The 12,860-nt window shown below is 39.5% G+C and overlaps 1 protein-coding gene across 3 annotated transcripts in view; it reads right to left on the bottom strand.

Annotated features, from left to right (window-relative positions):
- Nucleotides 1-12,860, bottom strand: part of Ddx43 (DEAD-box helicase 43) — a 37,618-nt gene that overhangs the window by 8,571 nt on the left and 16,187 nt on the right. For 2 of the 3 annotated variants that reach the window (XM_063266138.1, NM_001427633.1), the window contains exons 6-16: nucleotides 11,408-11,564; nucleotides 11,067-11,185; nucleotides 10,321-10,431; nucleotides 9,080-9,221; nucleotides 8,640-8,740; nucleotides 6,096-6,183; nucleotides 4,849-4,976; nucleotides 4,575-4,684; nucleotides 3,679-3,817; nucleotides 2,355-2,442; nucleotides 1,061-1,201 (exon numbers count right to left, since the gene is read on the bottom strand). In XM_063266138.1, coding sequence (XP_063122208.1) covers nucleotides 1,088-1,201; nucleotides 2,355-2,442; nucleotides 3,679-3,817; nucleotides 4,575-4,684; nucleotides 4,849-4,976; nucleotides 6,096-6,183; nucleotides 8,640-8,740; nucleotides 9,080-9,221; nucleotides 10,321-10,431; nucleotides 11,067-11,185; nucleotides 11,408-11,564 — 1,297 coding nt within the window. In that variant the 3' untranslated portion in view covers nucleotides 1,061-1,087. Of the gene's footprint in view, nucleotides 1-303; nucleotides 1,202-2,354; nucleotides 2,443-3,678; nucleotides 3,818-4,574; nucleotides 4,685-4,848; nucleotides 4,977-6,095; nucleotides 6,184-8,639; nucleotides 8,741-9,079; nucleotides 9,222-10,320; nucleotides 10,432-11,066; nucleotides 11,186-11,407; nucleotides 11,565-12,860 lie in introns of all 3 variants that reach the window. The other variant, XM_063266139.1, reaches the window with a different exon arrangement.

Below are 12,860 nucleotides of genomic sequence, written 5' to 3'. Positions count from 1 at the left end.
ACTCTATATCCATCAAACAATGATGTCTTCTTTGCTTAGCCCTACCGTCTTTGCAAACACTACTCTGCTCCTGTGACTGTTCTTTGAAACGGGATCTCATGCAAGCCCAGGCTGCCCTAGGACTCTGACCCTGCTGCCTCCACAGGAATTTGATATTTCAGATGCCTCATATATAGTACTTGTTCTTTTGAAACCTTTTCACCTGAAGCATAATGTCCTCAAGATTCACTCTGGTTGCAACAGGTGACATTCCTTTTTTAAAACCATCAGCCCCCCTGTTACATATTCAATGCACTCTATTACCTTATTCTTGTACTTAGTTTGCTTCCAAGAGAATGCTGCTGATTTTTAATAGGATGCTATGGATATAAGGGGTATACATTTTGAGGTTCTGCTTCTTAATTCTTTGATATGTATTCCCAGAAGTAGATTTGTGACATCATATGGTTGCTAAGAGACCACTATGTTGTTTTCAAAACAGATAAATCAATTTACAACTCCATCAACAATGGAAAAAAAAGGTCAAATTTTTCCACAAAAATGCTTGCCAGCTATTTTTGGTAGTCAATTGATCAAATATGTAAATTACTTCTGGATTATATATTGTTATACCTAGCATTGTATAAATAAAAAGACAATTTAAGAAAAAGACCACATCACCTTGAATGCTGCTGTACTAACATCTGTACAGTGCTGTACCTAGCACATGTAACCCTAGCACTCAGGAGGTGAATGCAGGATGGTAGGTGAGGTCAGCCTGAGTGGCATAACTAGACTTTGGTAACAGGGGAAAGAGTGAGACTTCATCACTTAGTAAGTTTGCGGTTTTTAGGATTATGGTGGTAGTGCATACACCGTCTGAGTCTAGTTTTGAAAGACAGACTTCCTGGATGTGGTGGTACATGTCTTTAATCTCAGAATTGGGAGGCAGAGGCAGACAGTGGTTTACACAGCAAGTTCCAGGGCTTTCAGTGATACCTAAAGAGACTCTTTCTCAAAAAACAAACTACAAAATAACCCAAAAGACAGAAATCTGAATGTCTACACCATAAAACTGTACCTGTGGCACCTAGTGCTACACGCAGCATTAGTAAAACTTCTGGGGCTTTCCTTGGGGTCTTCCCATTTTTTTTTCCATCTCTCTTTTTAGTTTGTTTGCCTTGTATCTCTCAGCCATTAAGACAAGTTCCTCTGGGATATTCTGAAATTATCAAATGCATTATTAGATTCTGTGTTCCTCCCTTCCTATGGCATGCTGAATGACCTTCAAGTCATTTCAGAATCCTACAATTATAAGACGTCTTCCAGAAAAGAAAGGTCTGTCTCTGCTATTTAACTCCTGAATATATTTCTAAGCTACAAGCTAAGAATAATCTTGACTGCACTGTCCTTCTGCTGCTCCCTTTCTATTGTCTCCAAGCTGCTGAGCATGTTTTCAGTGTTTGTTTTATTTATTTTTTTTTAATTTTTTTTATTTACTCATTTATTATATATAAGTACACTGTAGCTGTCTTCAGATACACCAGAAGAGGGCATCAGATCTCTTTACAGATGGTTGTGAGCCACCATGTGGTTGCTGGGAATTGAACTCATGACCTCTGGAAGAGCAGTCGGGTGCTCTTAACCACTGAGCCATCTCTCCAGCCCACTGAGCCATCTCTCCAGCCCGTTTTATTTTATGTGTATGATGCTTTGCCTGCATCTGTGTCTAGCTACCTCTTCTGCACTTGGTGTCTACAGAGGCCATAAGAGGGTGTCGGATTCCCTAGAACGTGATTGTGAGCCACATGCTCACGGTAAACTGGTTCTGGGTACTCAGGAAATGAGCTCTTAACTGCTGAGCCATCTCTCCAGCACCACCGCATCTTTTAAAAAATTCATATATTTTAGGTTGTGTGTGTGTGCTCAGGCTCCTGGTTAGAGGACAACTCTTGGAGTCAGTTCTCTCCTCTACGCTGAGTAAATTGGGGTCAAATCCCGGCTTCCAGACCCTGTGTGTACTTGTCTCACTTGTCTAGCTATCTCGGTGCATATATTTTAACTAAATTGTAAAACAGTAGGTTTCCATTCTACTGTTTTTTTCATACATCCTTCATTTTGGCCCGTCCTCCTCCTCTCCCTCAGACTGCCAACACCCCTCTTTAATGGTGACATTTTTCACGATTATCTCACCCTTGGACCTAGTCTTCCCAACCCTAAACTCCCATAGCTCACAACGTTTGCCATCCGATAACCCTCACTTTAGTTTACTGTTACACAATTTTACCTGCCAAGCAGGGCCCTCAGTACCTGGCATAACATGATTAAAACACGAACATCTACATGCATATTTCTAGTAGGCTGCATATTCTCACCTGATTTGCTCTTTCCAGAATATTAATCAATTCAGTGGCAATCCTCCAATCATTTCTTGTGATAAGGGTAATGGACATTCCAGTGCGCCTTTAAGAGGGAAAAAGTTCATGTCATCTATTTTATACCACGTTCTCATAATTCAGTTAATACAGAAAACAGAACAAAACCAGGAAACTTCTGCCTTTACACATATGTGTTATAGAGCTAGTATCACATAAAGAGCAATTCAGAATCTAAACAGTCATCCCTAGGCATTCAATGCAGTTGGCTCCAGGACTTCATGAGGACATCAAATCAGAATGCTCAAGTCTCTTACATAAGATGGCCTCACATTTATGCATTATCCTGTATAATATACATCACTGCCTAGACTACTCATCGTACTTGTGTACACGTACACACACACACACACACACACACACACACACTTTACAAACAGATGCTATAACCTTCCATCCTGGGAACAAAGACAAGAAAAAAAATCTGTGTGGTCAGCACAGGCAGTATTTAAAAAACATTTTTGATTTATGGCTGGTCAAGTTTGAAGACACAGAAATTCTGGGTTCAGAAGGCTGGTATAATGTTCAGCTATTTTAAATATAGCGCAAGAGTTCAACAGCAGAGGTAAAGCCAATGCAAATCTGAATACTTTGTTGAAAGTAATAGTCAACTGAGCACAGTTCACTTTTGGAATACTGCAGGCTTAAAATATTAGCATAAACAATTACATACTTGGGAAGCTAAGGCAGGAAGATCACAAGGTTCAAGGCTTGCCTGTGGGATGGGGGTGGGGGAATACAAAGAGGTCCAGGGATGTGGCTTAGTGGTGGGGTACTTCCTAGTACGTGTGAGGCCTTAAGTTCAATCCCCGGTATTACAAAAACAAACACACATCGGGGTGTGGGGGCACTAGAGAGATGGCTGCTTTTTCAGAGGTCCTAAGTTCAATTCCCAGCAACCGCATGGCAGCTTACAACCATCTGTAATGGGATCCTATGCCCTCTTCCTGGTGTGCAAATGTACATGTAAACAAAGTGTCCATATATATAAAATACACAAACAAATAAATCTTAAAAAAAGAACAAAATGTTAAAAGAAAAAGGAAAAGAAAACCTACAGACAACAGCAAACGATTGCAAGAAGCCAATCACAGAGGATCTGGTTCCTCCAGATGAAAAGGGATAAAAGAATCAATAAAGGTCAAGAGAGAAACAGAACATTTACAGGAGAATAAAATGGTTTCTGGGCAAGAACAGTCTCTGAGGGGGTGACAGGAATTCAGAAGCAGAATGCTTCTCTCTAGGGTAGACCCAGCCGGCTTACCCTGCTCTCCCAGTGCGCCCTACTCTGTGTACATATTCTTCAATGTTCCGAGGAAAATCGTAATTGTAGACGTGAGTGATATCATGGACATCAAGACCTCGAGATGCCAAGTCAGTAGCAATAAGTATTCTAACTTTACCTAAAGAGTAAAGACAAACATTAAACCTGTCTGGTAACAGTGAGTCCAAGACATGTGAAAATTCATTACTCTTATTATTTAATCAGAGGATTATTGCTTACATGAAAATGGAAAAGATTTTTAAACTACTGGCAAATCACAACACAACACACCACAGTTCAGCAAGTGGTTCTATGACCTATTTGAACAATGTGGGAAAGAGAATATTTTGGTGTGGTTTGAATGAGAATGGCCCCCATACACTTCTATGTTTAAATGCTTGGTCCCTTCTTGGTTGAACTGTTAGGGAAGGATTAGGAGGTGTGGCCTTGATGGAGAAGGTGTGTCCCTGGAGGAGGGGGACATGAAGTTTCAAAAGCCACCCCCCCCATTCCCAGTGCAGTGCATTCTCTTTGCTTCATGAGCTCTCAGCTGTTGCTCCAATGCCATGCCTGTCTGCTGTCAAGCTCCTCACGATGGTGATGGGCTCAAAGTAATAGAGAAGTTAAGTTACTAAGATATACGTCATTCAGGTAAACTAAGATACAGTCTCCATTATGAGGTAATATTCTGTCTGACACTTGTTCATGTATTATCAGTCTTTGTGGAGCTGGCTAGTTATTTCTCAGAAGCTGTAATAAAGCTCTAACAAGTCTATTTTGGGGTTTACAAGGCAAGGACAGACTGAGGAATGGGAAATATGAAGAGATACCATTACCCAGTCAAGTCCATGTTCTAAACTTACTAGAAACTGCAACAGACAGCAATTATAACTCACCTGTCTTAAAGTTCTCTAATGCTTTCTCTCTGTCACTCTGTTCTCTGTTGCCATGCAGAGACTCCACTGATATGTGTCGGAGAATGAGATCACTTGATAAGTGATCAGCACTGAAGCAAAGAATAAAGTTAATGATCTTAAGGGCTTATTCTAACACCATTATCAAGCGGCAAACAGATTGTCATGCTGTCCCCATTTGAAATTGGCTACAGAAACAGTCATGAGTAAATCAACCAGATTGCTGAGGATGAGGAAAGCAGAGGGAAATACCTACACAGCTTTTCTGCTGACAAAGACAATGACTTTGTCTTTAGGTGACATATTCTCTAGGAAGGTCTGGATATGAGTTCGTTTCTCTTCTTCTGTGGTAATGATTATATTTTGTTTCACTGTACTTACAGCCTAAATAATTTAGAGATCATAGTATATTAGCACCAGGGAGAAGCCACTGCAGCTCAAACAATGCATTTATGTAATCAATTAATAATTTGAAAACAGAAAAGTAGTGAGCATAGCAAATTATCTATTTCTACTCAGGATGTAAGCTCTCTTTGATTGTTATCATTTGTTTACCTACACTGAGTCTAGGAACACCTGAATGACTGGCACGCATGCTGTAAGAACAACCATCATCCAATACCATGTTTGCAAGAACTATCTTCCTGACCTTTAGACATCAGACTTTCATTGATGAATGATATGATGAAACAGGAGTCTCAGTTCAGTGAGTACTTTGGCAATTTAACACAAAATCACTGCTGTCCTGTTTTTAACCATAATAATAAAAGAGAGCTCTTCAGACTGAAGTACTCCTATTTAGTACTTTAAGATTGAAGTACTTTGGGCTGGAGAGATGGTTCAGCGGTTAAGAGCACTGTCTGCTCTTCCAGAGGTCCTGAGTTCAATTCCCAGCAACCACATGGTGGCTCACAACCATCTGTAATGAGATGCTCTCTTCTGAAGTGTCTGAAGAGAACTACGGTGTACTAACATATAAATTAAAAAAAAGATTGAAGTATTCCTATTGTTTTTCCTGAATGTTTATCACTACAGAGTATTATGTCATAGCATTCTTATTTTTTATGTGTATGTATGCAGAAGCATAAGAGTAGAGGCCAAGGTTGACAGGATCTACCCCAATCCTGTCAATTAATTAAGGCAGGGTCTTTCACTGAACTTGGAATTCTAAATTTTGCCTAGTCTTAGTAGCTGGCATGTCCTGGATCCTGTCTCTATGACTGCCACATCTACCTGGTTTTTAGTTGGGTTCTGATGATCTGAATTCCATATGTTTGAATGGCAAGTACTTTTCCCATTAAACTGCCTCTCCAACCCCTCTATTATCTATCATATACTATTAGTAAACTAGCGGATTAACAGAATAGACATATCAAAATCAGCTATTTCCCCCCTCATGTTGGGGATTGGGCCCAGAGGTTCATGAATTCTAAATATGTACACCCACTATGCTCTTTAAGCATAATTTTTTACGAGTTTTAATAGCAATAAAAACAAGCTTACAACTAGATCCAAAGTACCAACATAGACAATCATTGGCTCTTTCAAATAAGATTGTGCAAGACGTCGGACAGCATATGGCCAAGTCGCACTGTAAACAAAACAAGATATACCAATATCAAAGCTTTATTATAACACGTTACCAAATTTCTTTAAGCATGCTGTGAACTGTGTTACTCATGAAAGACATCCTTTTACTTCCAATCTGTTAAATAAGTGAAACAAATTTACAATTAAATTCTGAGTTGTCTAGCTATAATCAAGCTATTGGATACAACAAAGTTTAGGGACACCTCTATAATTTCAAATAAATTTCATATATAAAAAGGTAATAAAAGGTTAGTTATATTTCATCCTTTATAAAAGACAACATGAACAAACCACCACAGTGCAATAATCTGTAGTTATCACATAGTGTCAGCAAGGAGCACGCACTCAAGCGCACTACAAATCACGTTAAGTACGCTGGTCAAAGCTATAGACTCATACCTTTCTTCACCATCACAAAGTAACGGAATTGCTCACCTTTCGTACCTTCATATGCAATGAAATATAACTTCATGTCAGAAATGTCAGAAAACAAAATAAAGTGATTTAGTTATTTTTTCCTCTGTTATCCAAATATCCTTTTTGTAAATTAAAAAATTTCCATTCACACACAAATGTATCTTATTTTAGCAAATTCACCCTTTACTGCCTTCCTAACTCCTACTAGGATCCTCTCTCTCACCTCCCAACTTCACACCTATCCTTTCTCCAGCTCTGTCTCTCTCTCTCTCTCTCTCTCTCTCTCTCTCTCTCTCTCTCTCTCTCTCACACACACACACACACACACACACACATCCTCCTGAGCTCGATGTGTTATCGCGTGCATCTGGTGTAGGACTACACACTGAAGCATAAGCAACCTACCCTACCATGGTCCCATTCCTGAACGAAACTTCCTTTCCTCTGCAACTGACTGCGCCCTCCCCACCCTGTTCAATGCAAGCTACAGTTCTGACGAGATCGACTGTAGGAAGGTCTTGCGTAACAACTGCTTGTCATGTCAGAAGACACCGTATTACAGCCCTCCTGACTTCTGGTTCTTTCATTCTTTCTGCCCCTTCTTCTGTGACATTTTGTAGGCCTGGGGTGGGGTAGGAATCATATATTACTCTTTAAGAAAAGATTTAAGTTTTATTACTTTAATTACATGTATATGTGTGCATGGGTATATGCATGTGTCTGCAGGTGCCCCTACAGGCCAGAGGCATCTGATTTCCTGGAAATGGTGTGAATCACCTGATGTGGATGTAGGGAACTGAATCTGGGTCCTCTCCATGAGCAACAAGCACTCTTAACCACGGAGACATCTTTCCAGCCTCCATACTCTTTTTTTTTTTTTTAGATCCAATTGATAAGATATAATTGCCCACTTAAACATACAAAGCCTGGTACCATCCATCCCTTAGGAACATGGATAACAACCTGTAAATACAGAGCAGAATCTTAACGTCACCTGCCATATTGTCCTGCCACAGCGTCTCTCCTTCTATCTCCTGTCTCCTCCTTTCTGTTCCAGTCTCCTCCTCCTCCTTCAAACTTCTCTCCCGCCCATCCTTCCTTCTCCTCCAATGACAGGCCTCCTTCTATCCTGTACCTGCCCCTCATCTGTACTTTACAAATTCAATGGGGAGAAGTCCATACCCTATTCTTAATACTAATAAAGACAATATAGGCCTAGGAAGAATTATTCCTTATAGATCACACAATCAATCATTGCTTTCTCAGTTTTTTTTAATCAGGAAAAATAATCAGAAATCAAATGTTTATTTCTAAAGATGAGTGATCATTATTCAACAAAGATTTTTCCATGAAATGTAAATTTCATGTAAAACCCATCACCAGTAGGTCAAGTAAAAGTACTCTCTGCCAAGGCTGAGAATCTGATCCCCCTTCCAGAACCTCTATGGTGGAGGGAATCTACTCTTGCAAGTTGTCCTTTGACCTCTCCATATATGCCACAGTGTGTGCATAAACAAAAATAAATAAAACTGGGCATGATAGTGCATGCCTTTAATTCCAGCACTTGGGAGGCAGATCTCTGTGAGTTTGAGGCCAGCCTGGTCTACCTGAAAAGTTCTAGCTAGGCAGAATTTCAAAGTGTCTCAAAAAAAATTAAAATAACAAAACCCCCCAAATCCATCTATAATGTAGGAAAGCTATAAGAGTCAATGGTAAAGTAGCCATTATTATAGTTACATTTAAGAATATCAAAACAGAGCTGTAGAGATGGCTCAGCAGTTAAGAGCACCGACTGCTCTCCCAGACGTTCTGAGTTCAAATCCCAGCAACCAAATGGTGGCTCACAACCATCTGTAATGAGATCTGATGCCCTCTTCTGGTGTGTCTGAAGACAGCTACAGTGTACTCACATATGATAAATAATTAAAAAAAAGAATTTCAAAATACATTTAAGTAATGTTCTAAGGTACTGTTGAGAACGCAACCTAACAGAATGGGTTTTTAACTTCAATTCTGGACACAGAATTTAGGTATACCTACCTTGTCATAATAGTCTGTCGGTCTGGGCGTACATCTAACAAAATCTTCATTATCTGGGGTTCGAATCCCATGTCCAGCATCTTGTCGGCTTCATCTAAAACCTGTACTCAAAGTGAAGAATGTAGTCAATCTCATATCTGAACACTTATTTCTCCCATTAAACCTATAAACACTTCAACTTCTGAGAGACCCAGAATAAACTTTCTGTGTGGGCATAATATATAGACTGATTTGTTTCACTTGATTCCCAATTGCTTCTTTGACCACTGAGTGAGAAAAAAAAGTGAATGTCTAACTTTTCTGCTCTTTACTGTGCTAAACAGAATGGGAAATATTCCCAGAACACAAAGCACTAGAAAATGGCCACCCCACCACCCGGAGTTTTCTACAGATTCAGTTCTTTTGCCTCCCAGTATTCCAAACCCTTATTTCATGATTACCAAATAGGTTACACTTTTCAGGTTGACAAAGTTATTCATTTGTAGGTCATTCAATCTTCCAGGAGTTGCAATAATGATGTCTACACCTTTTGACACATCTTGAATTTGTCCATCTCTATCACCACCGCCATATACACAAACACTTAAAAAACCCAGAAGTTCACAGTTAAGAAAGAACATGTCATTATAACTCAAAAGTGCACCTAGCCTAAGCATTGCAGCTACAGGATAAGATGAAATAAAAGAGACTCTGAAGTATTTAGGAGTACCAGCACCTTTGTGGAAACTATCCACACCGCCAGGCCAGAGCTTCCTAAAGAACCGCTTCTGCTTTGTTTGGCTCTATGACATGACCTCTGTACTCAGATCAGATCAGAAGGGGTGAGACTACTGAAGGGGAGAGGCTATGATGACCAAAGAAAAACTCAGCAAGACCCTGTCATGCTAGTAAAGCACAGCAGTGATTTTACACATTTTTTAAGATAGGGTTTCTCTGTATAACAGAGCCCTGGCTGTCTTGGACTTGCTTTGCAGACCAGGCTGGCTTGGCTTGATTTACAGACTGCCTCCCAAGTGCTAGGATTAAAGGTGAATGCCACCATGCCTGGCTAAAATGTATGCTTTAAAGAACTAAGAGGTTTCTGAATATTTTCAACTTAAAAAAAATGTTTGAGAATCCTAGTGTTGGTACATTCCTTTAGCGTAGCACTTGGGAGGCAGATGCAAGTGGATCTCTGAGTTCAAGGCCAGCCTGGTCTATATAGTGAGTTCCAGGATAGCCAGATCGACAGAGAAAGAAAACAGTTTAAGGATAGGTTCAATCCAATTTAAACATTATATGATACATATACATACTGAAGCATCACATGATACCTCATCAATATGCATGATTTTGTTGTTATATACCAATTGAAAATTAATCCATACAGTTGGGGTGATAGCTCACTGGCTGAACACTTGGCTAATATACCTAAAGCTGTGAATTCCCGAGAACACACGCACACACACACCACACACCACACACACACACACACACCACATACACACATACACACCACACACACCACACACACACCACACACACACCACATACACACATCACACACACACCATACAGACACACCCCACAGACACACCCACATACACCACATACCACACACACACACCCCACACACTTGAAATTTAAATAAAGTTACTACACATGTGAAGGAGAATATAACACTTGTATAGAAATGACTGACCTTTTAAGATCACCATATGAATATTTAGAACACTCAGCTTCTACTTGAAGGGCTAATTCCCGAGTGGGTGTAAGGACCAACATGCCGGGTCCATTTCTTTGTTCTCTAGCTCTTTAAAAGGGAAACAATAATATTAAGTTATTTGTCTTATAGACACTTGGAAAGTTCATTAAGTACCAGATTTTTAATGATGAGTATCAAAGACAGACAAGGCATATTTGTACTTTTTGGTGAAGTATGTTATTAAAAGTTTATTCTGTAGATTTTGCTTTATTAATCATAATTAACATACTGAATATATAAGCTGCAGGTACAAATTTCTATACATTTTTACTACAAAGGCATAGTTACCATAAAAATGACAAAAATCAAGAAAATAAGCCACATACACCACAAATTCACTGTCTCAAATTCTTAATTTGTTCATTTAATATGACTTTTTAATTAACAGTTCATTTGGAATGACATTTTCTCATTGAATAGAACTATACTGGACAATTTTAATTAAACAGCATGAATCAAGACAATTTAAACAATCTGATTCCAGTGTCTTTCTATTATGACTCTGCCTACTGCTTCCTGAAATGGTTTTATGAATGTATACTTCATCGGCACAGCCATGTGCATCCTGGCCAAGAGGCATCGGTCGGTTTGAACAATGCAAGAAGTGACAGGAACTTAATTACAGTTTTGGTTCTATACTTATTAAGTCCCTAGTAAGAGAATGAAGCCAAAGGAATTCTTACAGTGGTTGAGAGTCTAGATGAATAAATCCAGGCATTAAATAGGACAGTGTCTTCCCTGTTCCAGTCTGTGCTACTCCAATAAGATCTATTCCTTGCAGAACTATTGGCCACGCCTGTGACTGAAAAAGAGTGACAGATACTGAAACAAGAGGCATAACTCTCCTTGTCATCTGTTGGTGTCCTTCAGCTGTTTTTAAATACACTGCTAGTCATTGGCAGTGCTGGCAGGAGGTACTGGGCACATGCTTTTAAGACACAGCTATTCCCTGGTGGTTTAACTTCTAACACACATTAATTGGGGGAAAGTGTTCAATGAAACGCTGGAGCTAACAAAGGCATACCTGAATTGGTGTAGGTTTTTGAAAGCCTGCTCTTTTAATGTTTTCCATAACTTCTGGGTAACTGTGAAAGGCATCTTCAAATTTACATATAGGGTTGGGGATAGGACGTTTCTCACCATCTTTTAAGTCATCACATGTTATATTAAAATTTTCTTTCCTTTATAGAAAATACAAGCATTAGTGGATTTGTTCAATTGACACAAGAAAGAAAAAATATTTTTTACAATCAGTTCAGGTAATAGCTAGAAATTCATCTGCAACTGATTAAAACCAGACCTTTAGAACTTTAAGGTGGAATAGACTAAAAAATGGAGGGCTCGACATGGTGGCACGCACTTGGAATGCAGCACTTGGGGGTGCAGACAGGAGGATTTGAGGCCAGTGTGGGATATGCAGACTATTTCAAAACAAGCAAACAAATGAGCACAGAGAAAGAGAAATAGGAGTCTATTTCCCTCTTATGTGAAGGTGCAGAGGGAAAGGCAAAACTACTTCAATTATATGGGTGAATGAAGGAATATGGAAAGTGGAAACCCCATATGTGCAACATAACACAAAACTATACTAACATGGTCCTAAGACTAGTTATGTGACCAAGGTTTAGCATTATCCTAGCCATCTATCTTTCTGCTCTATCTTCTGTCTGTCTGTCTGTCTATCTGTCTGTCTTTCTGTAAGTCTCATGTGGTCTTGGCTAGCTTCAAACACTACATGTAGCTTACAATGACCTTGAATCTCCTGATCATCCTACCTCAACTTCCAGAGTGCTAAGATTACAGACATGAACTACTACGCCCAGCCATTATTTTTACAACAGACTTAGGATTTTTAAGATTTGCATCAGTTTTTAAGGTTGTTTCTAAGAGACTGGAGAGGTGGTTCAGCAGTTAGGTACACTGGTTGCTCATGCACTGGGGTTCAGTTCCCAGTACCCACATGGTGGCTCATAACAGTCTGTAACTCTTGTTCCAGAGGAATGCCCTATTCTGTCTTCCTTGGGCACTAAATACATGTAGTATACACATATATACACAGGCTAAACACTCACAAAAGCATAAAAAAACTTATGCATCAGATAAGAACTGAAGAGTTTAAGAAATTATTCTTTGCTTTGTAGCAGACAGAAAACAGAAAGGCATACCTGGCCAAAATTTAGAGAACAATTGGCTGAAACTGTCTTCTAGATATGAGAAGGGAGCTGCACCCAAGAAATCTCAAATATGTGGCTGCCTAAACAAGGCCTGAACAGTTACACCAATTGACATGCTAAGGTTGATGGGGGAAATCTCACAAGGCCTCACCCCCAATGACGAGCTACAGGCAATTAATGTCTGCTGACTGGTTATCACCACCAGTAGTCAGCCCTAAAAACATACACCATTAACAACTGGAGTCCAGCAGGCTGCATAATTCATGTAGCAACGATATAGTAATAAAAATGAAGAGAAAAAGA

The sequence above is a fragment of the Rattus norvegicus genome, chromosome 8 (assembly GCF_036323735.1).
Source record: "Rattus norvegicus strain BN/NHsdMcwi chromosome 8, GRCr8, whole genome shotgun sequence".
In the NCBI taxonomy this organism is placed as follows: domain Eukaryota; kingdom Metazoa; phylum Chordata; class Mammalia; order Rodentia; family Muridae; genus Rattus; species Rattus norvegicus.
This window is presented reverse-complemented; position numbering and strand designations above follow the sequence as displayed.